We start from the raw sequence: 27718 nt of genomic DNA, 5'->3' as shown, positions 1-27718 counted from the left end.
AATATCTGCTTCTCAGTAAATAATTGTCTGTCCATTGACATTATGCAAACCAGAGACTGCAATTTCCTTTTATCGACAAATTAGGAAGGACTGCGGCCAAAAATAGAAGAAGAGAGCATTAAAGCCATCAGAAAGCTTTTTTGCCTCTACAGTTCTGGCAGTTCCGCAGGCTAATAGTTACCAAGGTGCTGCTCCTTCTGGAACTGAGAATTAAACAAGGATAGGATTCAAAGCGAAAGGGACCTATACGTACGTTGATGAATCTGAGCATGGAATAATAGTGTATGGAAAATTCATTTTATATTGCATAAAAGGTAGAGCATTTAATAATATAGTGGAGCATAATATTGATGCTATGTTGGTTTTAAATGAAATCCGAGTCATATTCTGAACTAAAGCTCTGGCAAGATTAATCTTTCGTCTTGTTTTAAATTATCACTCTAAATAGGCCAATTGTTTCGCTATGGAAATTTTATACCGAACGTCCACTTGACGAGTGTGAGTTTTGAACCTCAGATATTCAATTTATTCTCTTGAAAAGTAAAAATAAAGATTGAACTCAAATGCACTGAAGCTCTGATATTTACATAATTATAAACACGAATGTCAATATGTATGCCAGCAGACCAACAGACCTTGATAATCTCCTCTCCCCTGCGCCTGCGGTAGTATCTGTTTTGATCATGATCCTGAATAGGCAATCCCCTGTGGATGGATTTGTGGTGGTAACAGCCGAAAGGTTTGGAAACCTGCATGCACTGTCAAGCTGATTATTTATCTGGTAGTAGCTGTTGAATGCATATGAAATGTTCCCACGAGCGTCCAAATTCCCACAGGAAGTTCCATATCCAAGACTTGTGCAATCAGCATTTCCACAAGCATAACTCACACTAGCAGCAACTTGTGGGTCATCAAGGCTTGCGGAGGGTGACATAACACACCATTTCTGGGCAAGATAATGTACATCCTTAGCTGCTACCAAACCATTCCTTCCATTTCCAAGGCTAAGCTGGTACTTGGGTTGTCCATCAAAGTAAAGTAAGCCCCAATGCCGTTCAAAATTCCCTGGCTGAATGCTTTTGGCATCTTCATCTATGAGACTAAATAAGTACGCATCAATAGCACCAGATCGCATTGGGGTTCCCTTTCCAGCATTGACTCGTGACATGAAACCTTGGTTGAACCGCTGGGCAAACTTTAGATTTGCGTTTTTGTCCCCGTCAGTAGGCCATCCAATCTCTCCAACAATAATGGACAAGTTACCAAATCCATTTTTCTGTAACGCCCATACAAGCGTATCATAATTCGCATCAAACACATTTTCATAGACTCTTCCATTATCATTAATTGGAGATGAATTGCTGTCAAAGAAAGCAAAGTCAATGGGGAAACTGGGATCTTTATAGAGGCTTATAAACGGGTAAATGTTAACGGTAAATGGACCACCGTTGTCACTTAAAAACTTGAGAATCTGTAGCATGAGATCATGAATGTCTGTCCGCAAATCACCTTCAGAAGGAAGGTTAGATTGACTTTGGTAAACATCAGCATTGAGGGGGACGGTGACTTTTATTCGAGTGCCTAATCCAGCTTTTATGAGAGCTGCCTGAATATTTTGAAGAGCAGGAAGGGTTGTTCCAATGAAGGTTCCATTGAATGTCGGAAGAAACGGTTCATTTCCAACTGCAACATACCTAGACACGAAGGAAGAATATAGTTAATAGAAACCAATAAATTTAAATCATGATGGGAGGGGGTAGGGGAGAAAAAGGCCCGTCATCAAAACACCTACTAATCATCACACAGCATCTCATTAATTATCTAATTTCCAACTTGAATTTGTGCCGCTAAGTTGGCTATTACCACCTTTACCTTTACCAGAAGCAGCTGAAATTGAGTTTACAAGAGATTGAATTGAACTGAGGACGCTTTGTAGGTAAAAAGTAAAAGCAAGAGGGAGGGAGGGAGGGAGGGAGGGAGGGAGGGTTGGGAGTTTACCTGATGTCGACGCCATTGGAGGAGACATGAGAAGAGACATTCTTAGCAACCCAATTTTCAGCGGCTTGGACACTGCTGGCAAGAGTAGAGAGCATCTCATTGGGAATACCCACCATCACTTGAATCCCAGAATTAGCAAGTGCATTCAAATACTTGGAATCAGCATCGAATAGCTTAACCCTGTCAATTCCATTATCTTTTAACATCCTCACCACAGTTGAAGGCGGCAAAGGGTGTGTTGCCTGTGTTCCCCAATTCACTCCAATTCCACTCACCACCACCACACAATCCATTATTAACAACACACCACCATAAAAGTAAAACAACAGCAACAATCCAACCAGTAATTTTCTTCTGGAAACCACCCCTTGTTTCAGAGACCCCATACTTCTCATATCAATTTTGAATTTTGATTGTTCAAAACAATAAAGGAAAATATATAGGTATCAACAGGACATGGGTTGAAACGAAGTTCACTTAATTTTATTTATTCAGCAACTAACATGTTGAGTAAGAGAAGAGAACCAACAAAGGACAAAAAGCACGAGTAACAACAGAACCAGAACCAGTTATAACATAATAATTATAAAGGAAAAACACAGTGATAAGAGTCTTCGAAAGAGTCCAGTGAGCAAGGGTTACTACGAACTGAAAAATAAGAAATAGTATATACACCCTTTGAAGAAAGAAAAATGGAATCAGAACCTCTCTCAGAAGCAGAATAGGAGTACCGAATACTTACTAATTTACGAAGTGGTACTAAAAGAGGTTGAGAAACAGAACGGCTGCCTTTCGAGGTGACGATAATGATTCATTGAGAGAATAAGTACCTAACTTCTAAAAGAGGGAGAAATTAAGATAAAACCCCCGCTTAGATATGAGAAATTGATCATCATCACCGGCTTTTCGCCTATCTCTACGATGAAGAAGGCCTACGCTCCCTGTCTCAGGTATGAACGTACCTCAGGTATGAACGTACGTGAAAACCATTTCTTATGGTCAATTTTTTATAATATTAATTATGTTACTACCTACGTCATTAAGAAGCAACCAAGGCTAGAGAATAACTTTTTTTTTTTTTTGGGTGGGGGAAGACGTTTGTTTGTTTGTCTGCACCTCTAAAGGGTTACTGATTGATGGGACCTTTAAATATTTTCTTCTGTTTTCTTTATTTTTGAAAGGAAGAAGAACAAGAGGAAATGAAGAAGTCTCTTGAACTTTTTCAACTAAGAGGGCGGTTCTGGACATTTCACAAAATAGCATTGTTTTACTACTTTAGTTTGGTCGGGGACCTCTTTTCTTTCTATTGATTCATCCACATCCACATCCACGTCCACGTCCCCCATCCACTCCCGCTTCCTTTCTTTATATAAATAACTAGGAAATAGTACCGCACTTCGTGCGGTTTTAAAAAAATAATTTAGTATTATTATTTTTTATTATTTTACATTTTATAAAATTAATAAAAAAATATTAATTATTTTTTTTAAGATGACGTAGCCTTATAAAATTAATGTTATTTATGAAAGTTAATTATTTTTTTGTTAACATTAAAAATATATATTAATGTGTATAGTTAAGTGTACACAACTTTTTCATTAATAAAAATTATGTTCACACTAATCAACTCTCTATTTTTCTTGGTATTAACAGACTCCCACATCTTACAAAACCTAACCCTTATCATCCAATTATCTTTATCATTGTTTAACTCATAAAGAAAAAAGCACTCCATGAAGCACACAATACTAAAAATTTAAATAAGTCAAAAAATAAAAACACAAGAACATTTCTAAAGAGGATGTTGGTTAAATAAAAAAAAACCCAAACATAATAAATCTTAAATGCTTAATTTTATAGAGTTTGAAGAAGCCAAAAGACACTAAATAAAATGTTGCATAATTAAATTTGGGATTATGACATTAAAATTAGGTCCTAGTGGCATTGGTTAGGGAAGATGAATGAACCTTCCTTCCTATATTAATTAGTTGATGTATTTTAAACCACTAAAGTTTAGATGTTGGCTTAATAAAATAAGTGAATGTTTCAAAACTTATAATTAATTTATTATTAATGGTTACATATTGTTGAATTTAAATAGAAAGAGGAAGGGACATGTAATCTTTTGTAATCTATTAATTGTTTTCTATTTTTAATATTTTGTAATGTAATTATTTTTTAATCTCAACCAATATATTAGATAATAGAGAATATAAAAATATGAGAAATAATAATGCCACAAATCTTAACTACTTAATATTTATAGAGTTTGAAAAAGTCAAAAGGCACTAAACAAAAGGTTGCATAATTAAATATGAGATTATAGCATTAAAATTAGACCTTAATGGCATTGTTGGGGGAAGATGAAGGAACATTCATTCCTATATTAATTAATTGATATATTTAAGCCACTAAAGTTTAATTGTTGGCATAATAAAATAAATAAAATTTTCAAGATTTATAATTAATTATTATTAATGGTTAAATATTATTGAATTTAAATAGAAAGAGGAAGAGACATGTAATCTTTTATAATCTAATAATTATTTTTTTTTATTTTTAATATTTTGTAATGTAATTATTTTTTTAATATCAACCAATTTATTAGATAATAGAGAATACAAGAAGATGAGAAATAGTGATGCCACATCACCTCCTCTAGTCCCAACTTTATATATAGACTAGAAAATAGAACCGCGCTTCACGCGGCTTTGAAAAAATCATTTAGTATTATTTTTTTTTCTTACTTTACACTTGATGAAACTGATAAAAAATATGAATTTTTTTTTTAAAGATGAGGCAATCTTATAAAAAAAAAAACTAATGTTATTTATGAAAGTTAATTATTTTTTTGTTAACATTAAAAATATATATTAATGTGTATAGTTAAGTGTACACAACCTTTTCATCAATAAAAATTATGTTCACACTAATCAACTCTCTATTTTTCTTGGTATTAACAGACTCTCACATCTTACAAAACCTAACCCTTATCATCCAATTATCTTTATCATTGTTTAACTCATAAAGAAAAGAGTACTCCATGAAGCACACAATACTAAAAATTTAAATAAGTCAAAAAATAAAAACACAAGAACATTTCTAAAGAGGATGTTGGTTAAATAAATAAAAATCCCAAACATAATAAATCTTAAATGCTTAATATTTATAGAGTTTGAAGAAGGCAAAAGACACTAAATAAAAGGTTGCATAATTAAATATGGGATTATGACATTAAAATTAGGTCCTAGTGGCATTGGTTATGGAAGATGAATGAACATTCCTTCCTATATTAATTAGTTGATGTATTTTAAACCACTAAAGTTTAGTTGTTGGCTTAATAAAATAAATGAATGTTTCAAAACTTATAATTAATTTATTATTAATGGTTACATATTGTTGAATTTAAATAGAAAGAGGAAGGGACATGTAATCATTTGTAATCTATTAATTATTTTCTATTTTTAATATTTTGTAATGTAATTATTTTTTAATCTCAACCAATATATTAGATAATAGAGAATATAAAAAGATGAGAAATAATAATGCCACAAATCTTAACTACTTAATATTTATAGAGTTTGAAGAAGCCAAAAGGCACTAAACAAAAGGTTGCATAATTAAATATGAGATTATAGCATTAAAATTAGACCCTAATGGCATTGCTGGGGGAAGATGAAGGAACATTCCTTCCTATATTAATTAATTGATATATTTAAGCCACTAAAGTTTAATTGTTGGCATAATAAAATAAATAAATGTTTCAAGATTTATAATTAATTATTATTAATGGTTAAATATTATTGAATTTAAATAGAAAGAGGAAGAGACATGTAATCTTTTATAATCTAATAATTATTTTTTATTTTTAATATTTTGTAATGTAATTATTTTTTTAATATCAACCAATTTATTAGATAATAGAGAATACAAAAAGATGAGAAATAGTGATGCCACATCACCTCCTCTAGTCCCAACTTTATATATATATATATATATATATATATATAGATATAGATAGATAGATATAGATTTTTAATATTTTGTAATGTAATTATTTTTTAATCTCAACCAATATATTAGATAATAGAGAATAAAAAAAGATGAGAAATAATGATGCCACAAATCTTAATATATTTAATGTTTATGGAGTTTGAAGAAGCCAAAAGGCACTAAACAAAAGATTGAATAATTAAATATGGGATTATGACATTAAAATTAGGCTCTAATGGCATTGTTGAGGGAAGATGAAGGAACCTTCCTTCCTATATTAATTAATTGATGTATTTTAATCCACTAAAATTTAATTGTTGGAATAATAAAATAAATGAATGTTTCAAGACTTATAATTAATTATTATTAATGGTTACATATTGTTGAATTTAAATAGAAAGAGGAAAAGACATGTAATCATTTATAATCTAATAATTATTTTCTATTTTAATATTTTGTAATGTAATTATTTTTTAATTTCAACCAATTTATTAGATAATAGAGAATATGAAATGATGAGAAATGGTGATGCTACATCACCTCTTGTAGTCCCAACTTTATATATATATATATATATATATATATATAGATTATGTGATGTATTTTAAGGCACTAAAGTTTAATTGATAGTATAATAAATTTTGAAGAAGCCAAAAGACACTCAACAAAAGGTTGCATAATTAAATATGGGATTATGGCATTAAAATTAGGCCTTAGTGGCATTGTTGAGGGAAAATGAAAGAACCTCTCTTCCTATGTTAATTAATTCATGTATTTTAATCTACTAAAGTTTAATTGCTAGCATAATAAAATAAATAAATGTTTCAAAAGACTTATAATTAATTATTATTAATGATTACATATTGTTGAATTTAAATAGAAAGAGAAAAAAAGTACAAAGAATATCCACCAATATTTTAGATAATTTAGATAATAGAAAATATAAAAAGATAATGAATTATATATATTAATAAAGTTACTATTTATTAAATGTGTTAAATACAATCAAATTAATTATAAGAAGATGAAAAGTCAAATCTAAAAAAAAAATCTCTATTTATTAGATAATAGAGAATATACAAAGAAGCAAAATGGTGATGCCACATCACCTCCTCAAGTCCTAACTTTATATATATATATAGATAGATAGATTAGGTGATGTATTTTAAGGCACTAAAGTTTAATTGATAGTATAATAAATTTTGAAGAAGCCAAAAGACACTCAACAAAAGGTTGCATAATTAAATATGGGATTATGGCATTAAAATTAAGCCTTAGTGGCATTGTTGAGGGAAAATGAAAGAACCTCTCTTCTTATGTTAATTAATTCATGTATTTTAATCCACTAAAGTTTAATTGCTAGCATAATAAAATAAATAAATGTTTCAAAAGACTTATAATTAATTATTATTAATGATTACATATTGTTGAATTTAAATAGAAAGAGAAAAAAAGTACAAAGAATATCCACCAATATTTTAGATAATAGAAAATATAAAAAGATGATGAATGATATATATTAATAAAGTTACTATTTATTAAATGTGTTAAATACAATCAAATTAATTATAAGAAGATGAAAAGCCAAATCTAAAAAAAAAATCTCTATTTATTAGATAATAGAGAATATACAAAGAAGCAAAATGGTGATGCCACATCACCTCCTCAAGTCCTAGCTTTATATATATATATATAGATAATAACAATGATGCAGGGTGGAGACGTAGGTGGCGTTTGTTTTTTAACTTAATAATTTAAAGTGATTTAATTTAATTAATTAAGTTAATTAGAGGTGTTTATTTTTATAATTTAATGAGACTCATTAGATAATTTTGACTTAATAAAATAAGTTAATTTTTTTGACTTTTTACTTAATGGAGAAATCTAAATTAAGTCAATTACTTACTAATGTCAAAAATATCCCTGCTTTATAATTTATTTTTCATGTCTATCCCAAAACTCACTCATAGACATTTACCCCACATAAAAATATTCATGTTTTTTCTTTCTTATATTATATACGATAAAATTTAAAATTTATGGTATTTTATTTATTAAAATTCTAAAATAATTATGTATTCACTTGAATATAGTTTTACTTATAAATGTTAAAATATTGTGGTATTTAATATATTATTTATTTGACATTCAAATTTAATAAGGATACAAATGTAAAAGTATATATTTTCAGCTTTTTAAGTTGAACAAAATAAACAATTTAATACTTATTTTCTGAGATTCAGACGATAAAACAAACATATTATTCAGATTCAGACATTCAGATCTATTCAGAATTCAGATTAATTCAGGTCTATTCAGATTTCAGACAAAAAAACAAACGCCACCATAGTCTTTCGTGGGCCTTGAGGGACTTGTACCGCAACACTGATAAATGTACTTGGGTTCTAATTCTATAATTTTGATTGTCATATTTAAGGGTTGGTAAAATCCGGATCTAGATTAATAATTTTATATTCGCATTCGCATTCGGATTTAAATTCATAAAAAAAGATACGGATTCAGATGCGGGTAATATCCGTAGCGAATGTGGATAGATATTTCAGATATTTGGATTCGTAAAAATTAAAATTTAATAATTTAATATATAATTTAAAATTCAATAATTTACTTAATAATATCAAATAAAATCCAATCATAATTCAACATGAAGAACATACAAATAATCTCACAAATCTACAAATAAATTTTTTTTAAATTTTTATTTCGTTTTTAATATATATTTTTAATTTAATTTTTAATTCAAAATAAAATTCAATAATTTATCTAATAATATCAAATAAAATTCAATCATAATCCAACAATTAATAATTCAACATGAATAAGATACAACAACACCACAAATCCACAAATAAAATTTAATTTTTCATTTTTCATTTAATTTTTAATATATTTTTTTAATTTAAAATAAAATTCAATAATTTATCTAATAATATCAAATAAAATTCAATCATAATCCAACAATTAATAATTCAACATGAATAAGATACAACAACATCATAAATCCACAAATAAAATTTAATTTTTCATTTAATTTTTAATATATTTTTAATTCAAAATAAAATTCAATAATTTATCTAATAATATCAAATAAAATTCAATCATAATCCAACAATTAATAATTCAACATGAATAATATACAACAACATCATAAATCCACAAATTAAATTTATTTTCTAATTTTTAATAAATAATTTTAATTTAATTTTTAATTTAAAATAAAGTTTATCTGGATCCGGATAACCAGTTTTCCATATGCACTTGCGTCTGGATCCGGATCTAGATCCGAGCGGATCCCCACCTTCCACATCCAAATTCAGATTTATTTGCCATCCCTAATTTGTAACATGCGTTTGAGCTTCATCTCCTCATCTTAGGGCCCGATATCTTTACATTATCAAAAGAATTGTGCTTTTAACACCGCTATGAAATTCTTATAACACCCCTTTTCAATTTTATTCCCTAAAGTACCTCTATTTAATTTACAAAATTAATCATCTTCTCATTAAATTTCACTCTAAAAGAAAATTTTTCTTTTAAGTTTTTATTATAAAATAAAAAAAAATCCTATAAAATCTTTAACTATTTTTTTATTCTTACATTTTTTTGATATCTCTATAACTAAAAACTCTAATTATTTTCTTTAAAGAAAATATTTTTTCAATTAAAACTTAAAATATAGATATAAACTATGAAAATGAGATATGTGTGTACAAATTTTGTTAAGTTACGTATGTTAGAACAAGAAATCCTTTTGGTGAAAATCATCACTTATAATCTAGAAACATTCATGTTGTATTATTAAGAATCAATAACAAAATGTGCAGAAGCGTACCTGAATTCATCATACTTAATAGCTCTCAGGAGTTGTGTTGTTAGTCTTCCAGATCAACAAAGAATCCTTTAATTTTCTTTTTACTCTCTTTGATGATGAGATGTTAGAGAGAATAGAATGATACGTGTGACCCGAGGACCATGACCACTTATATAAACAACTTTTCCTGTTGACTTTAAGTATTCATATTTCAGCCCATCATAAAAATAGAAATTTTTCTTAAATCTCTACACATTAAAGGCACATGCCTTATTAGATACATTAAAGCTCATATTACCGTAAACCTTAATAAATTACTTTTAATTGAGCTTATCCTTATATGACAGTCCGCGACACATAATTATTCACAAATAAATCCAATGTTGTATCAACGATCCAATAAGGTAATGACTAACAACTGACTGACTAATGTGTGCATTTCACTTTTATTATAATATTGCCATTATTATTGGTTACTTATTGTAATTACATGGTCCTTACTAAGTTACATGATAATGTAACTTACATCAACTTAAGAGTTGTGAATAAGCACCTGAGGATATTCGATAAAATAACCTACATTTAGCTTATTTGAAACAATCCTTAGGTTGATGTAAGTTATATTATTATGTAACTCATGCGGCCTTTAATTTTTTTGTTTGAAATCTGAAAAGATCAAATCAGTCTGAATTTTGAATATACTTGAAAGTCTAAATCTAAACAACATATTCATTTATTTTGTCTGAATTTTGAGAAAATAAGTATTAAGTTATTTTTTAGCTTTAAAAATAAAAAAGTGTAGTTTTATATTTTTACCGTATTAAATTTGAATTTTTAATGAATAATATTTATATCAAAGAACATAAATATCATGGTATTTTATGATAACATAAATTATGTTCAAGTGAATACATAATGATTTTAGAATTATTATATACATAATACGTTAAATGTCATATTTTATGACAAATTCACAATAATAGTGCATAATATAAGGAAAATTAAAAAGATACTTGAACTAGTTGATTTGCCATTTGATCTCAAAGTTGATGCATGAAAATTTTGATTAGGGATGGCAATACAACCTAGACCTAGCTCGGACTGAGATGAACCTGGATAATCTGGATTAGGCTTAACTTAATGCTGAATCCGAATGCAATTTATGAACCTGAACATATTCGGGTCTAGAATCCAAGATTAGGTAAACTTGTATATCTGAAACTCAGACCTGAATATCTTTATTTTAATACTAGTTTATTAAACTATTTTTAATATAAATAGAAAAGTTGAGAAAATACAACCCATGTGCCCTAGCTTGCAATTCACAGTCGCACTTCTAGTTCTCATCCTCATCAATCTACCTTTATTCCTTGTTCACTTCAGCTTGTTCCAAAGTTAGGTATTGGCAAAACTCAATGAATACTAATTTTTTGTTGTTTCTTCTTTTTGGACTAAATGGGTGTTTGTTTTTGCCACTTATGTTGCTAAATTGATGCCAGCTCGGCGTCAATGAGCTTGTTGTTCTTCTTCTTCTTGTTGACGGCACAAAGGATTTCGATTTTGGGATATGATTGGAAATTTTGGGAGTGTGGGAGGGTTTTGGGGGAGAATAGATGGATTTTTAATGTCATTTCTAAGTTTCTAAGAGTCGGGTTTGTTAAAATTGAGGAGTCAATATACATGAAGCAAAACAATGAATAAGCGAAAGACTTATCAATTGTCTTCTATTAATGTTAAAGCTTGGGAAAACTTTTAACAGTAAATGGCTGTCTCTATTCAACTAGCCTCCTCCATCTTCTAGTTTCAACATTTTCCCTTATCATTGCATCCAACTAGCCTTAATCCAAATTTAAAAACCACAATTTGAGAGCCCAAAATTTTTCGGGTTGAACCCAGACTGGCCCATATTTAAAAAAACTGGGTTAATACGTGGGTTCGATATAATGAATTAATATCAAGGTTTAGAACTAGGAAAGTTGAATCCAGACCCAAACCCGTATTTTGCCATCCCTAATACTGATTTTCAATGCTTGACGAGTTACTAGCATTAGTTGCTTGATTTTAATTGCCATGGAAACTTTTAGCTCAACTTCATCATTATCATATTAAGCAAATAATGCATTTTTCACAGACATTGTTTGAAAAAAAATATATATTACCATGCATATTTTTCAAATAACCAAAACACATAACTTATTTCACTAGATAAACCAAAAGTTCAACAATGACCCCAATTAAAAATTTGACTCTTTACATAAACCAAAAGCTATATAATCCAAAAGTTCTATAATGACACCAAACAAAAGATTGACACATATGAACTAGGAAAAAGATATCAAGGCCCCTTTGTAAACTATGAATCCATCCAATACATCATCTTCTACATTGATTGGAGTTTTGGAAATATTTTTGGTATCCTTTCCATTATAGAACTCCAATATAAGTTCCAGTTACTACTGAACTTGAGAACAATGCCTCTAACTCTTCAACATTTGCTAAAGGTTTATTAAGAAATTAATCAGCTTTCAGATATTTCTATAGAGACAAAATAGACGAATAACTAGTTATACTTGTATTGTAAATTTTTAAATAATTCAGTTAAATAAAAGAAAAATAAAAGATGGTACCTTAAAGTATTCTTCCCATCTTAGTGCCCAATCAAAAGTATAAGCACTAGAATTTTAACCATGTTTTGTTGTCATTGTTAATTCCAACCATGTGAGCCATTATCTTTTCATATAATCTCACATAATTTTAAGTTTCGAGTAATAGATTTTCTCATAGTTCCTAAGAAATTGTATTCCAAGCAACACCCTTTAAGTTTACCTTAGATTTATTTTCATTGTTTGCTTCACACATGCAAAGGTCAATAAAATACTTCCTATAAGCAGGATTTAAGGTTGGCAAATTAAGAGCTTGGGCTAAACTTTTTCAAGTCCAAGCCCATTAGATAAGAAGTGCAAGGGCTGAGCCTGGGCTGGCTTGGGCTGGGCTTGAGTTTTTACATAAATTTTTAATTTTTTTTTAAAATTGTTGTAAACTTGAAATGAGTTAATAATAATCAAGTTGTTATAACCAATAATGAATTAAAAAAATAAATATTTCAAAATAAAAATAATAAATAAAGAAAATAAAAGTTTAGAAATTTAATATTTTAATACTTGATTTTCTAATTCAAGCATTCTCTTAACTAATTAACACTTAAAAGAGAGTTTAGTATTATAATTTTAAGTTTTTTGATTCATTATTAATATATAAATTAAGAATTTTAGCTTACTTTTTTCTATTATTTTTCAAATTTAAATTTATTATTCTAATTTATAAATTTATTTTTTAAAAAATAAAGGACTCGAGTTTGGTCCAAGCTTTTTTTCCTAAACCCTTGTCTAAGCCCTCATGTGTGAAACCCGGGCCAAAGCCTGTAGGAATGGGTTGGGCCGAGCCAGGCTTTTTTGTGTAGAATTTATGAAAATATCCAAAAATTTTATCTTATTTATAAATAGGCCCTTTATTTTTAACGAAATAATAACAATAACTAGTAAATTTAATACCATTAATGTTATTATTATTATTATTATAATATATACAAGTAATATTATGACGACAATTAATAAAAAATGTTTTAATAATTTAAAATAATCTATTACGATTTCAATACAAAGTTAACACATCAACGAAAACACAAAACAATTCATTTCGATTTTAATTTTTATAACTCAAATAAATAATTTATTATTTCTTTCCATTTTATTTCCAACAAATTTCAATTTTGGTTTAGTAAAGGTGCCATAAATAAAGCGATAAAAACTTATCACAGCTGACAAGTATGGGGAACCACGAACCAAAAATCCAAGGACGGGATATTATTTATTTATTTATTTATTTATTAAAGACGGACCGATCTTAATAAAAAAAAGGCATAAGCTGGCATGGCGATGGCGTGCCGCTTAAGACGTGTGCTATTATTTTGGACTCATTCCTCTATTTTAAGCCTTTGGAATTTTGCAAAATTGATATTTAAAGGCATGACAAAACATTTACAACAAGCCTAACCTACTATAATATCTTCTTACCTCGTTTCCTTCGTGTATTAATTATCGTCCGATTAGAATTATTATTAGATGAATGCATTGGCATTGCTCTTTGCTCCGTTTAAAACAAGGTAAAGTTTCAAAGAATGACACAGCTCATCTGAAATTTAATTTAGTTACCAACTCAAATCTCACCATAGCGTATTAAGGCTGTGATTCGAGAGATCCACTCGATATCAAACATTATATATTATTAGTAAATAATGGGTGTAACTGACCTGTTATTACTATAACAACAATGTCTTGTTAATTACCTCTTAACCCCCAGAAATTAAAAAAGAGAAAAGAGAAAAAAGAAAAAGAACGTAGGCGTGATTACGGGGAATGTGAGCGAGGACAAAAAGGTCAATTAAAAAAAATACAGGTAGATTCCCCTAAGGATAAGGAGTGATTCGAGGGGAGACTTTTCTGAATCTGAGCTAGAGTCGGAGTGTATATCAACCTCTTTTCCTCAGTTTATTTCTTTTCATGCTCTGAGTGAGTCTGTCACGAGGGAGGGATAAAAACTAGAGTTTGATTCAGAAAAAAAGAGTTCCTTCTCTTTTTCTTCATCATCAATTTCATAGTTTCCCCTTCCAGGTACCTCTTCCTCTTTTCGATTCTGTTTAAATTTGTAATCGCATTAATTATTATTTTTTAAAAATAATAAATGAATAAATAAATAAAATTTATTATCGTTATTGTAGAGCATCGATCGTTGAATTCCGGTCTCCGCGATGGCTATAACAATGAAGCAGATGTCTCTTATTGTCGGTACTCTCGGTACTTTGTCATTCATATTTGGTGTAATTGCTGAAAATAAGAAGGTACTCGCTATTTTCTTTTTCTTTTCTTCGTTAGTGAAATATTAATAACTGTTTTTGATTAAGCAAACATGGTGAAATAGTCTGATTATACTTTGTTAGAAACTGAGACATGAACGTTTATATAGTGGGTCAGTTTCTCACTTTGCATGTGTATGTTTGTTGAGATTGTTTAGTTTCAATTGTTATATCAAGGTCTGTAAAATTTAAAGTTTAGAGACTAACAGGTCAGTTTAGTTTATTTCTATCATCCTCGTGGAACAAACAACTGCGAGTGTTTGTGTATATTATTATATACTTTATATGATTGTTCTCTAACTTTATTGATTTGATTTATTGTCTGGTGATTTTAGCCTGCATCGGGAACTCCGATACCTTTGAAAGGTGGAGTTATTTGCAAATATCCATCTGATCCGAGTGTTGTCTTGGGTTACCTGTCTGCTGCTTTTCTCGTTGCTTCTATTGTGGCCGGCTATCTGTCCTTGTTTTACCCTTACAAAGGAAGATCTGTTCCTCATTCTGTTTTCTTCCGGAGTACTTCTTTCACCGTCTTCTTCAACATTGCTGTGTAAGCTTAATTTCTTTCCCCTATCTGCCTTTTTATTTTTTATTTTTAGTTATGGATCAATCTTAGCATACGTATTCTGTTATGGATCAATCTTAGCGTTAGATTAGGTTTGTTTGGATAGGTATTGTGGTACTATGCTAGAATAAAAAGTTCTAGCTGTCACAGGCTGTGAAGTAAAAGTAATTTGTTAACATTTTAAGAGCTTATTTTTTCAATAAACAAGCTGTGGATGCAATTCTGCTGAAGGCCAATCCCTAGCTGCAAGTTTTTACCAAACGCATGCTCCTTGGTGGGTAGCTTAGCTGCCAAAAAATCTAATACAAACAGACAGAGGCTGCCTTAATGCTGTTTGCTGTCTTATCATAGATTTTCTTGCCTATAGAAAATATCTGTGTGGATCTAAGTCCTGTTGCTCTAATGCTGTAGACTTACTGCTTCTTATGTGTACACCAACTTTGATAGGTTTACGGGTGGATTAGCAGCAACACTGCTGTTGTGGCCAACAATCACAGAGCAAATTCATTTGAGCCGCAAGGTACATTCAAATCCTCAGGCACAGTGCCTAACTGCTAAGACTGGTCTTCTTGGTGGGGGTGCATTTGTTTCCCTCGATTCATCTCTCTTCTGGTTAGTTGCACTTATGCTAGCTGACAATGCTCGGGAGGATTACTTTGAAGAATTAGAATCAAGCCATAAAGGTGTGCAGCTCACGGGAGAGTATGATGAACCAGATCATTTGAAGGGCAGCCCCTGACTTATATATTATAAATTTGGCAATGAAAATCTCTTGATGAATGCCCCATGTAATTTTCATGCTTTTAATTTGGTTGTCAGCTGTGATTGTCAAGCAACTTTTATGGATATGGCATTATGTTACTGTAAATATTTTTTACTAGTACTGTTTAATATTTTGGTTTTGCATGCATGTATGATAATAATGATTTTTCAGTTTAATTTCCATGGAATGCATAATAATTTAATCTCTTCTATATACTTGTGGTCGCAGCTTTTTAACCTTGTGAACTTGCTAACTGTATAGAACTTGTGCTATCCATTAATAAGCAGTGCTGCTGGTTTATCTACAAAAGAATAAAGGTGAAAAACCTCCCTGTATTAATTAAGCACTTATGAAAATATGGTTGCAACGTGCTACATTATTAGGGATGGAAGAATAACCCGGACCCGGATCGAACCCGGATAATCCGGTCCGGGTTGAACCCGTATTGCAGTTATATAAAATGCGGATCCGGATTTGATTTTATGAACCCGGATGATATTCGGTCCGGGTCAGGGTTTAGGTGAACCCGTATATCCGAAACCCGGACCCGGATATCTTTCATTTTAATATTAAATTTTTAATAATTTTTAATATAAATAGAAAAGAAAGGAAGGAAATAATAATGCGCACAGCCGGCCCTAATTTTGCAATTCGCATTCCTCTTCTCAAATCTCACATCCGCCGGCCGCCAACCATATTTCCTTTTCTCTTCATCAAATCAAGTCGTCGTCGTCATCACTTCGGCCATTTTCTCTTCTCTGTGTTCATTATCATCATCAGTTGCTGTGTTCCTCTTCTCTGCACTGCTGCGACCACCATTCCTTCTCAATCGTTCAACTGTTGCAAAATCGCCTGGATTAGCTTCCACCTCTAAGCCCCCCTGTGCTTCTCGTTTGTCATATTCCATGGTGGGGGCTGTCTTTGATGGCATTGCATGGTGGATTTGGGTGGGCCACGGTCTTTGATGCCATTACAATTCAAAATTAACTGTAATTTTCGTGCATCCACTTCCTATATTAGGTTATTAATTTATTGAATTTTGTTGGTAGTATTTGCAACGCCTTCATATTAAGATCTATCTTGTGTACCTGCCTGAATTTCACGGAAAAAAAGGTTAATCGGTTTTAATTTGTGATTGAATTGTAGTTTCCAATTTTTTTTTTCATTTTTTAATCATAATTCAAAAGACAATCCGGGTTTCAAACCCGGAATCCGGAACCCTTAATTTTTCCGGGTTGAACCCGGACCGGACCCGCATGTAAAAAATCCGGGTTATATGCGGGTCCGGTAAAAAGAAAATGACATCCGGGTCCGGAACCGGGAAGGCCGAACCCAGAACCGGACCCGGGTTTTTCCATCCCTATACATTATCGTCATTATTACTAGGAAAGCAGGAGTAAACGAATCTTATGTGTATCGATCAGTATATGTTGAGAGTTACAAGGAAAATTATGATGGGTGTTGCATTGTCTTGTCTCTTTAGCAGATTGAAAGTATCAGTTTTCAGACGGCGGCTCTGTACATGTTATGTCACCAACCATAAGCACAAACCAAATGAGCAGATAAAATCGTTCGTTTTATATGGATGTTTAAGACTGATCGTTATCAAATATGGATAAGCTAAAATTAGACAAGTTATAGGCATGTTGAGGAACGGTGATGATGGTGATAAGGAACATTCCTATAGGAGCATCAAGGAACTTTGTGGGAGGAAGACGTTATAGATAAATATCGGAGTCGTGCTTCTAACACCCCTTAGAAGTCCTTGAAAAACCCCACCTCTTCAAACTTTCAACTTAACCAAAGAAAATTAAAATAAAAGACATTCTCTCGGTACAGATATTTGAACTCATTGAAATATTTTTTACACCCATTATCTAAATAAATTCAATATTAAAATTTAAAAATGATGATTTTACTCAATAAAGGCATTTAAATGCTAAATATGCCCTTTAATATTAAATTCTTATTTTTGACCCTTTTTTTTTTACCAAACAAACTCGCTACAATTTAAAACTATTTCCAATTTGCATACCGATTTCAATTTACAGGTTTGATATCAAGCTACCAAATATTTGTCCGTATAGAATTGAATGTAGAATTTAGTAAAACTAATTTCAATATTATGGTTAACTTTTTAGTTGTGCAAACAAATTCGAATAGTGAAGAAACTTTTCTGCTTTTCTCTAGTTTTTTCTTGCTTTAATTTGCAAATGATATCAAAATAGAAGTTGAAATAACTTGTCAAGATAACTGGCTAAAGGCTTATTAGTTTGTGGGCAATTAATCTACTTGGAGCTCCCCTTTTTTTTTTTTTTGTGACCTATGCTGTCAGTTTTTGGTCGAACTTATTTGAGGAAACATTTATGCATTTGGTGGAGCTTTAACAACTGGAGATTAATCTAAATTTGTTTGATACTAATTGGAAATTTTGGGGTTTATGGAAAAAAATGAGTGTTTATAATTCATTGCGAACAATTTTGTGGATGGATTCAACAGTGATATAGAAAGTAAAATTTTTTCTTTAATATATTATTTTGCCCTTAATGATAATTTATATTATGAATCTTTTAATAATATAAAATTTAATTAAAATATAAATTTAATGAGTATTTTATTGGGTTCAAATAGTCTCTTTCTCTAACTCATTTTTTGTCCACCTTTTAAGTCCTCTTCTTGAACTTAATTTAATTAATATAGTATCATAGCGTCGAGTGTTTTTATACAAGTACAATAAAAGGATTAACCCATTTCGTTGTAAGTTTTAAGAAAAAGAAAAAGTTCTTGTAATAGCAAATAGTGTTAGCAGCATAACCTCACTATTCTCGCGAACTTCAAACAAATGTTTGAATTCTGTCACTCTGAAGCCTAGAATTAAAATATTTGCTTAAGCGAGAGGAGAAGAAAACAAATAAATAAGTGATTCATTGTATCTTAGAGTCATATTTGCTTAATCCATGTTCATCACTCAATTGGTGGGACAAATAACACCTTAAGGAAAACGATATTTGTAACGTGCCTTGAAGTACATATTATTTTTCTGCAGTTTATCTATTATTGTTATTTTCTTTTTACATACAGAATAGTAAACACATTACTCATACAGTAAAGTTCTACCGTTACTACTATTATTTTTTACATTTGTCACTTCCCAAAAGTATATATTCCAACATTATTATTAAAAAATAATTAATATATATGCTAAATACTAAATTGATTATTCTTTTCATATTCATAATGTGTTATAAACCTATCAGTACTATATTAATGTCATGTAAACTTATATATATGACCTAATTTAAGAATAATATTAATATGTTTATTATTTTTTAAATTATTTTTTAATTTTTTGTATTAAATTATTCGATACAATTAAAAAATAAGTTATATCTGTAATTTGATATTTCAATACGATTAAAATTAATCTTATTTACTTAAAGTTTATACTACTCGAACATGTACACAGATCGAGAGCCTTACACTTAACGGCTAAGCAGCACAGCACGGGAATGAATGGTAAGTAACCAAGGTGGAGTGAAAAGTGAAAACCCTATCAAAACCCTTGTACTTTGCTTCTTTCTGTTGTCGGGTTTATAAAATAATTGCCATCACTTCTCGTTTAGTCCAAGTCGATCCATCCAACAGTTTACAACACTCACTGGTAGTCTAATACTACTACTAATATACCACAAAGTAACTTATTATTATTATAAGTTACAAAACCCTTGTACTTTGCATCTTTGATTGATTTGAGAAGCTTGAGCAGTACTCGTAGTAGTGTAGTCGTCTTATTGAATATTGAAGAAGAAAGAAAGAAAGATCATCAGAGAAAGATGGCGCTAGGTGAGAGAGGAGGATGGGATAAGAGCGAATCCAGATACTGTGGAGTTGAGACCGACTTCAACGATGACATGCCTCACCTTTTATCCTTCAATCTTTCCTCTGGAGGCTTTGATTTTGTCGTTGCTACCTTGGTTCGTTCTTTTTTCTACTCTTCTCCTCTTTTACTCTTTCTTGCAATTCGTCTTTGCTTTCTTTTTTTTTAAATGTTTCATTAGGGCGACTTAGGTAAGCATTCACATAATTTGGTATCGCATGTCTCTGTCTCATTTCAATGGCAATATAGTCACCTACAATAACTTGTTAATTGCCTACTTCTCTTCTCTTCTCTTCTGTGGTGAAGCAGAAGCACAGCATGCCCTGCTTCATTTGTATGCAGTTACAGCATTATTGATTTTCTTTGTTTTTGCATTTGCTTTTATGTTGCGACTCACAAACCTTTTGCATTCACATTCCCACCTGAGGCAGTTGCATATTTGAATTCTTACTGGCACTATTAATGCTTTAAAACCTGATGACACAGATGGATCCCAATTATCGGCCAAGCTTGATGGAAAAAGACATTGGTGGTGGATCACATGTTCTGTCCTTTGCTGGCTCTGACTTAGTCCTGAGCCCTTCCCAATGGAGTAGTCACGTTGTGGGTAGGAACTGTTCTATACCTCATTTCTCTCTTAATTATGTTCCCTTATGGTCTTTCTAACATTTTTTTTTTCATTCGTTGTCTCAATTTCCTTTGGTCTTGTGCTTTTGTTTGACTTAACTATTGGTGTGTATTCAACTTGGAATAATGATATTATTGTGTGTCTGACATATAATATCACTGAATTATTTTTATCTTTGTGTGCATTCTCATTGCCTTAAAGTGGCTTTGGTAAAGTGTGAACTCTCTCAGTTGATTCTTGAATCTACTCAGGAAAAATTAGTTCGTGGATTGACTTGGATTCAGAAGACGAGATCCTGCGGATGGATTCTGAAACTACTTTGAAGCAAGAAATTTCATGGGCTTCCCATCTTTCACTGCAGGTCTGCACTTTTATTATGATTTTGTTGCTTTTTGTTGTCAGTAGGTTTCAGTTGATTTCTTATGCTATACTTGAAAAATGAAAATTGTCCTTGCAAGGAAAGTCTCTGCCTACTTCTTTTAAGAGCTTATGGTTTTGCTGTTGCAGGCTTGCCTTCTTCCTTCTCCTAAGGGAGCATCATGTGCTAATTATGCTAGGTGCGTGAATCAGATTCTTCAGAGCCTAAACAACATGCAGGTGCTTATGGTTTTCCCTTTATTTCTTTTAATGCAATTTTTCTTTCTATTTCTTTTCTCATTATTATCTCTATTTAAAGTTGTGGCTTAGGATTCCATTGGTGAAGAATGATGATGATACTATGGACTTTATTCCTTCGGTGAGTACAGTCACTTATGCTCAAATCTTATCATGGAGGATATTTAGCATACATGTGTACAGCCGCGTGCGGGTGTCTAATATATGATATGTCATATTATATGGATATACATACATTTTTGTGATGGAACAGTTATTGGTTTCCTGATTCTACTCAGAAGTAATCTTTTGACAATGTGGATTTGGAAATGAAATATTTGGGTATAGAACTGGTATTTATTGAATTGTTAATGACATAGTCTCTTTTTGTACTTATACCTAACAGAATCTCATGATGAGTCAAGTTATTCATTTCATTTATAAAGGAATATGCCTAGGACTAGCAATTTGTCATGACGTGTTCTGAAGATGCTTACTTTATCCTTTTAACTTTTGTTCTTACTTGTAGGGTGATTCCTGGGAACTCTGGAATTCATTTCGTCTTCTCTGTGAACATCACAGTCAGCTGTCAGTTGCCCTTGATGTTCTGTAAGTTGAATAGACTATGATCCATTGATTTTTACTTTTCATTTGACCAGATATGTTTTTTATATACTCATGTTTAATGCAATGGACTTTTTTTCACTAGGAGCTCACTGCCTTCAGCAAACTCACTTGGACGATGGTTTGGTGAGCCTGTTAGAGCTGCCATAATTCATACTGATGTAATATATCTTGAGTTTTTTATTATTGTGTTCATAAAATTCTAAATTAATTGCATCCTCCATTGGCGATGCCTGGCTATACAAAGACAATTTTTAGTGTGTCTTTGCTCGGTTATTCAAAGATGTGATTCTTAATTTTGCAGTCTTTTCTAACCAATGCACGGGGTTATCCATGCCTGTCTCGGCACCACCAGAAGCTCATTACTGGGTTTCTTAACCATTCTATACAGGTATATGAATTACAGGGATGCTTCGACATCAATTTGTTCAATTAATTTTCTTTTTCTTTTAATTTTTTATTCCTATTACATGTGAGCATGTATCTTAATGATTCTCTTGACTGATTATTCTTATAAATTTCTTAAAGTAATTTTATTGGAAAAAAAAAATTCTTCATAACATTTCTGGAGAATCTCTGGCAATTGGTTTTTGTTTCCAATGCTATTTAAGCAGAACGCAGTGGTTTAACAATTTTTCAATGGAGTCTCTTGCTAGCGCTGAACATTAGTATGGAAGGCTTATTGTTTGTGATTTCTTTATGATTGTGTTATCAATGTGGTTCTTATTTCATCAAGAATGACCGTACACTGAAGTAGTTATTTGGTTTCCTGTAATTTTTTAACAGTTGTTTTCTATGATGTTTCTTATTGCCAGTTGCCAGTTTACTAATTATTTTCCTTCGGAATGTATTTTTAGGTAGTTATTTCAGGAAAACTTAACAATGGTGTTCCCAGTGTGAGCTTGGATTCTGCTTTAGACCATACTGGTACTAATGTTGAGAGTAAGTTCCTAAGTTCCTATCTATGCTGAAGTAGTGTCTGGCTGTCAATACTTCTTAAGTGATTTAAAACAGTTGTATTTAGTAATGCTACATTGAAATCACAAATTTTTCATGTGTTATTGCCATCAGGCTCTCAGAGACATTCCCTGAGGCCATATTTGGACTATATTGCTTACCTCTATCAAAGGATGGATCCCCTTCCAGAGCAAGAACGTTTTGAGGTACAATTCTGGATTGGGCTGTGACGTCTTTCATTTTATTGTCTTCTTCTGACCCCTGTATTTTCTAATGGCAGCTCAGTTACAGGGATTTTTTACAGTCTCCATTGCAGGTGAGTGTTCTTTGCTTCTGCTCCCTTTTATTAGTGTTTTTTGACTATTTTTTCTTGTTAAATTTTTGCCTCTACCAGGGACATAATCCACTGTTCCACATTATTTCTGATGAATTTTGCACCATAGAATTTTCTAACTACTACCTGTCATTCCAGCCTCTTATGGACAATCTAGAGGCTCAAACATATGAGACATTTGAGAAAGACTCAGTAAAATATATCCAGGTTGGATTATTTTAGTGACTGTTGGAAGTACTATTCTTCTAAAGACAACTTGTTCTTTTCTTTTTTTTTTTTCTTTTTTTTTTCATTCTGATCAGTATGCATGTACTTGTATTTTGCTAGTACCAAAGAGCTATTGGTAACGCCTTGGTGGACAGGGTTCCCGATGAAGAAGCATCTTCTTTAACCACTGTAAGCTACCCACACATATCGGTGACACCCTTTTTTCAATTATCTGTATTTTTAGTTCATAGTCTAAGATATTGCACACACATAGGTGTTTCTCAAAACTTGATGCCATGGGATATGCGAATTTCATGACATTGGTGTACTTTTAAATGTGGCAAGGTACTGATGGTTGTAGGAGCAGGGCGAGGACCTCTTGTTAGGGCATCATTGCAGGTTTCTCCCTGCAGCTTCTTTATAATGGGATGTCAACTAGTTTGTTTGTTTTGAGAATCATGCTACATGTATCAACTTTACTTTGACTGGACCCTTTTTTTCTTTTCTTTCTGTTTGTATATAGGCAGCTGAAGAAACAGGACGCAAACTGAAAATTTATGCTGTGGAGAAAAATCCAAATGCAGTTGTTACTCTTCATGTGTGTTGCAAACTGTGTAATTATGCTTCAGTAGCCAACATAATGTGTCCCAAAAGTGGCAGAGGGCATTTGCATATTGGAATATTGGTGCACGAAAATTGGATTATGTTTAATTATTTGTTGCCTGGTTAATCTTAGATTCCAGAAGCCCTTTCCTTATTGATAAGATACCACGTGGGTCTCTGACTTCCTAATAAAATCAATTTTTTCATTTAAGTGCACAAAATCTTAGAATGATCTTAATTCATAATTATTTATCATAGGTCAATTGACAATAATATTCTACAGTTCCTCATGCCTACTTTGCATTAACATTCTTGATAGCGAAGATCATATGTTTTGCTAGTAATCAAAAGATACTTTTCTTCCCTGTCCTTTTTATCCGCAATAAACCTTTGTTTGGATTCCATGTTTTAACTTATTCATTGAGGCTTAATTCACCTTGACTTCCTGCCGTCATTCCTGAGAATGACCAATCTCTCTCTTTCTTTCTATTTGTGTGACATGGATGTACATTTGTCTGTAATATTGAACTGGCAATGAATTCACGGCCAAAAGAATATTGCAAAATTTTGAACTGCTTTTTTGAGGGTGTTTCTTTTTTAGTTCCCCAATTAAAAGTATACCCTACCATTCTTTTTCATTTTTCCTTGTATTTAAGAGGTAACAAAGTGCTTTTTGGGGCAGAGTTTGGTTAGATTGGAGGGTTGGGAGAAAACGGTGACCATAGTCTCTTGTGACATGCGTTGTTGGGATGCTCCTGAGAAAGCTGACATTTTGGTACACGAACTTTGATTTGGTTAATTTGTTTCTTAATTTTCTTCTACTTCCTGCATGTTTGTTTCCTTACGTTTGCCATATCTGCCTTTAGGTCAGTGAGTTGCTTGGTTCTTTTGGTGACAATGAGCTGTCTCCTGAATGCTTGGACGGAGCCCAACGATTTTTAAAGCAAGACGGGATCTCAATACCATCCTCGTAAGTGTATCTTCTTTCACATATTATTGCTATTGTTTCTCTGAATAGAGGCTTGTGAAATTATACCAGGGGTATTTATAGTTGCTACTGAGATTAGATTATTTCTAATCAAGAGTGTTCCCACATTTTTATACCTGAATCATTTTCAGGATGATTGTGATTTATATTGCTGTTAGAGCTGAACCCTTTACACTACTGCTTCAGTCTTTGGAATGAATTATGAATTTATGTCATTACTGTATAGATTACTCTCCTAATTATTGTTGAATTAATTTCTTTATCATGGCATGACTTGGTGATATGGTGAGCAATGTATTTGAGCTTAACGATATAACATTTGATGTTAATGAGCACATGATGGTTTAGTGTAAATTTGTTTTGATTAATAAAGTTCTCCAATCATTGACATTTTCAGGTATACCAGTTTCATACAACCCGTGACAGCTTCAAAGTTACACAACGATGTAATTCCTTGTCTTTGTGCTCAAGTATCTCTCCTTGAAGCAATTTCTTTTTCATCTAAATGTGTACTTGCATTGCAGGTTAAGTCTCATAAAGATGTTGTGCACTTTGAAACTGCTTATGTTGTCAAAGTGCACAGTGTAGCAAGGCTGGCTCCTTGCGAACCTGTGAGTTTTTTGTTCTATCCATCTTGCTAACTGTAATCATAAATCTTTAGCTTATTGAATGTAATTATTGATTATTATAGTCTTTTGAATTTTCTGTTGAGGCATTACAAGATTAGTTGTCATCATTAGACCTCTTTTCTGCTCTTAAAAACCTGAATTCAGTTTTTTTCAGCTGGTTATTTCATGTCTTGTTTGTTAATAGGTCTTTACATTTACTCATCCAAATTTCTCAACTAAGAAGAGCAATCAGCGCTACAAAAAGCTGAGGTTTGAGATACCTAGTGATACTGGGTCATCCATGGTGCATGGTATGTAGTAATGAAGCCACATTTGCACTAATGTTCTAGAAAGACTATTTTTCAAACCGATCATGCTTCATGGTGTTTAATATGAGATTTTCTAACATAAATTGCTGTTATTGGAAATAAAGGTTGGTTGGTGCAGGCTTCTGTCAAAGAATGATTTCTTTGCCAGATTTCTATATTTTATAAATAGATAATGTTCTGAAAAATACCACATTTCTAACCGATTTTGATTATGCAAAATTTTGATGATTGATTTTTGGTGCTTTGTAATTCAAACTGATTGTACTACTGAAATAATTTTGGTTGGAGTTGGCTTTTATCAAAAGATAAACAAGTCCATGTCATTTCAATTGAATTTGATTGTATAACTGTTAGATAAGTGGAGTGCATTCATGCAATGGAAACAAGGCTACCCGAAAAAAAATTCTTGATGCTAAGCTGAAATTTGATCCATCTATAATGACATAATTTAGTTGCTTGTCTACTTTGAGAAACAATATATTTGCTTGATAAGAAATACTATATAAAGACAATTCATTCCCCAATGCAAATTTTGAGCATGAAATTTTTGTTTACCTGATTAATAGGGTTCGCTGGTTATTTTGATGCGATGCTTTACAAAGATGTGCATCTAGGTATTGAGCCATCAACGGCAACACCAAACATGTTCAGCTGGTATGACACTAAAATCTCCTGGTGCTTGTGTCTGAAGTATGCATTCATTTGTTCATCACATCATTCCTTAAGTATTGCATAGCATCTTATAAACATGTTGTAGTTGTGCTAGCTCCTCTGTTTGCTTTGTTGAGTCTTACTTCGATACTGGGTTGCAAATTCCGGCATGGTAACTGGGATAAAGTTTTTTTTGGTCCCCAGCATGATGCAGTTGTTCTGTGAAACTTCATACTTTTCAAAATGTAACTTCAAACTCGTGATAAAATGAGTTGTAAACTTGTAAATAAAAGGTAATCAGATTTGTAATATAGAACATGAAGCTTGTAAATGGTCTGAGCAATTTAGAGGGACCTCAGATATATGATGGTACTGTTCTTTCCTTCAGGAATATTTGTTTCTTTCCTGTTCAGGTTTGCAATATTTTTTCCACTGAGGACACCGGTATGTATTCGACCTGGTTCTCCACTTGAGGTGCATTTTTGGCGTTGTTGTGGTTCTACCAAGGTAAATTGTTCCTAATACTGTCTAGAATTTATTGGCACCATCACTTGTTTTCCTTTATTTTCTTTATTAGTTTACTTCCATATTATTTTGTATTGAGGAAAACAAATGCACAGAAGACATCCTGAGCACTCTTTTTAATGCATCTCGCGCTCTTCATGGGCACTAGAAGTGTTTGATCTTGCTCTAAACGTTTAGCGTCCCTGACTCTGAATGTTCCAGGTTTGGTACGAATGGTGTGTTGCTTCTCCCAATCCATCACCTGTTCACAACAGCAATGGTCGTTCGTATTGGGTTGGCCTTTAGCATTTCCTCTTTCAAAGGTTAGAACACTAGTTACAGACACAGGTGTATGAAAGCTGTAACCTTATAAAAGTAGATAGCCATTTCAAGAGGAAGTAGAACAGATTTTCAGCTGTTCAGCTGTTAAGGAACAGAAAAAGAGTGTAAAATTTAATCCAGACTTTGATTTCAACTACAGTGACTATTCCAATTTATTAGGCTCATCTTGAAGTATGATATAACGCACCTCCAATTCTCCAATGTCCAAATGCGGGGCTGTTTAGTTCCTGCCAAATAGTTTTCTTCACGTGCGTTTGACTGATGTCTTCGAAACAATGTCATTTCTTGAACGTCTGTGCAGACTGTAGTTATGATTTTCTTGTTGAATCCTTGCATGTAATCAAATTTATGCCTTGTTTAAACTACAGTTATAGTCAAGTTTAAAAGTTATAATATTAAAATATTTGAT

At 31.7% G+C, this 27718-nt stretch overlaps 3 protein-coding genes across 5 annotated transcripts; 2 read left to right on the top strand and 1 right to left on the bottom strand.

Moving 5' to 3' along the window:
- Nucleotides 1-484: 484 nt before the first annotated feature.
- LOC102629402 (glucan endo-1,3-beta-glucosidase 5) lies at nt 485-3244 on the bottom strand. Its single transcript, XM_052436916.1, has 2 exons — nt 1999-3244; nt 485-1694 (listed from the first exon to the last, which is right to left on the bottom strand). The coding sequence occupies exons 1-2, from the start codon at nt 2391-2393 to the stop codon at nt 584-586; spliced, it is 1506 nt and encodes a 501-aa protein (XP_052292876.1). The 5' UTR covers nt 2394-3244; the 3' UTR covers nt 485-583.
- Nucleotides 3245-14317: 11073 nt separating this feature from the next.
- Nucleotides 14318-16239, top strand: LOC102629692 (hypothetical protein). Its single transcript, XM_006483599.3, has 4 exons — nt 14318-14493; nt 14601-14720; nt 15071-15285; nt 15748-16239. Exons 2-4 carry the CDS (start codon nt 14631-14633, stop codon nt 16037-16039), a joined length of 597 nt encoding a protein of 198 aa, XP_006483662.2. The 5' UTR covers nt 14318-14493; nt 14601-14630; the 3' UTR covers nt 16040-16239.
- A 3332-nt stretch (nt 16240-19571) lies between these two features.
- On the top strand, nt 19572-27447 carry LOC102629964 (protein arginine N-methyltransferase 1.5). Of its 3 annotated transcripts, none has more exons than XM_052439684.1 (24): nt 19574-19744; nt 19855-20037; nt 20427-20547; nt 20820-20929; nt 21076-21165; nt 21245-21304; nt 21692-21771; nt 21872-21947; nt 22091-22177; nt 22644-22728; nt 22858-22949; nt 23024-23059; nt 23138-23284; nt 23405-23473; nt 23630-23683; nt 23808-23882; nt 24570-24662; nt 24754-24857; nt 25273-25321; nt 25400-25486; nt 25689-25794; nt 26379-26466; nt 26877-26970; nt 27190-27447. In XM_052439684.1, exons 2-24 carry the CDS (start codon nt 19897-19899, stop codon nt 27271-27273), a joined length of 2028 nt encoding a protein of 675 aa, XP_052295644.1. In that variant the 5' UTR covers nt 19574-19744; nt 19855-19896; the 3' UTR covers nt 27274-27447. The 3 variants fall into 3 exon arrangements, 2 of the variants coding, with proteins under 2 accessions (XP_052295644.1, XP_006483663.2); XM_006483600.4 differs by having other exon boundaries at nt 19576-19744; nt 23216-23284; XR_008054143.1 differs by lacking the exon at nt 25689-25794 and having other exon boundaries at nt 19572-19744; nt 27190-27245.
- The last annotated feature ends 271 nt before the right edge of the window (nt 27448-27718 follow it).

This window comes from Citrus sinensis, chromosome 1 (genome assembly GCF_022201045.2).
Source record: "Citrus sinensis cultivar Valencia sweet orange chromosome 1, DVS_A1.0, whole genome shotgun sequence".
In the NCBI taxonomy this organism is placed as follows: Eukaryota; Viridiplantae; Streptophyta; class Magnoliopsida; order Sapindales; family Rutaceae; genus Citrus; species Citrus sinensis.
The sequence above is the reverse complement of the archived record's forward strand: the minus strand, read 5'-3'. Positions and strand labels throughout refer to the sequence as shown.

Bases quoted from the DNA above. Each gene is read 5' to 3' on its own strand.
- LOC102629402 (XM_052436916.1), bottom strand. From the start codon at position 2,393: ATGAGAAGTATGGGGTCTCTGAAACAAGGGGTGGTTTCCAGAAGAAAA. The intron at 1,695-1,998 runs GTAAACTCCCAA...CTTCGTGTCTAG, and splicing joins TCCAATGGCGTCGACATCAG to GTATGTTGCAGTTGGAAATG.
- LOC102629692 (XM_006483599.3), top strand. From the start codon at position 14,631: ATGGCTATAACAATGAAGCAGATGTCTCTTATTGTCGGTACTCTCGGT. The intron at 14,721-15,070 runs GTACTCGCTATT...TGGTGATTTTAG, and splicing joins TAATTGCTGAAAATAAGAAG to CCTGCATCGGGAACTCCGAT. The intron at 15,286-15,747 runs GTAAGCTTAATT...CAACTTTGATAG, and splicing joins GTCTTCTTCAACATTGCTGT to GTTTACGGGTGGATTAGCAG.
- LOC102629964 (XM_052439684.1), top strand. From the start codon at position 19,897: ATGGCGCTAGGTGAGAGAGGAGGATGGGATAAGAGCGAATCCAGATAC. The intron at 22,178-22,643 runs GTATATGAATTA...ATGTATTTTTAG, and splicing joins TTCTTAACCATTCTATACAG to GTAGTTATTTCAGGAAAACT. The intron at 24,663-24,753 runs GTACACGAACTT...ATCTGCCTTTAG, and splicing joins CTGAGAAAGCTGACATTTTG to GTCAGTGAGTTGCTTGGTTC.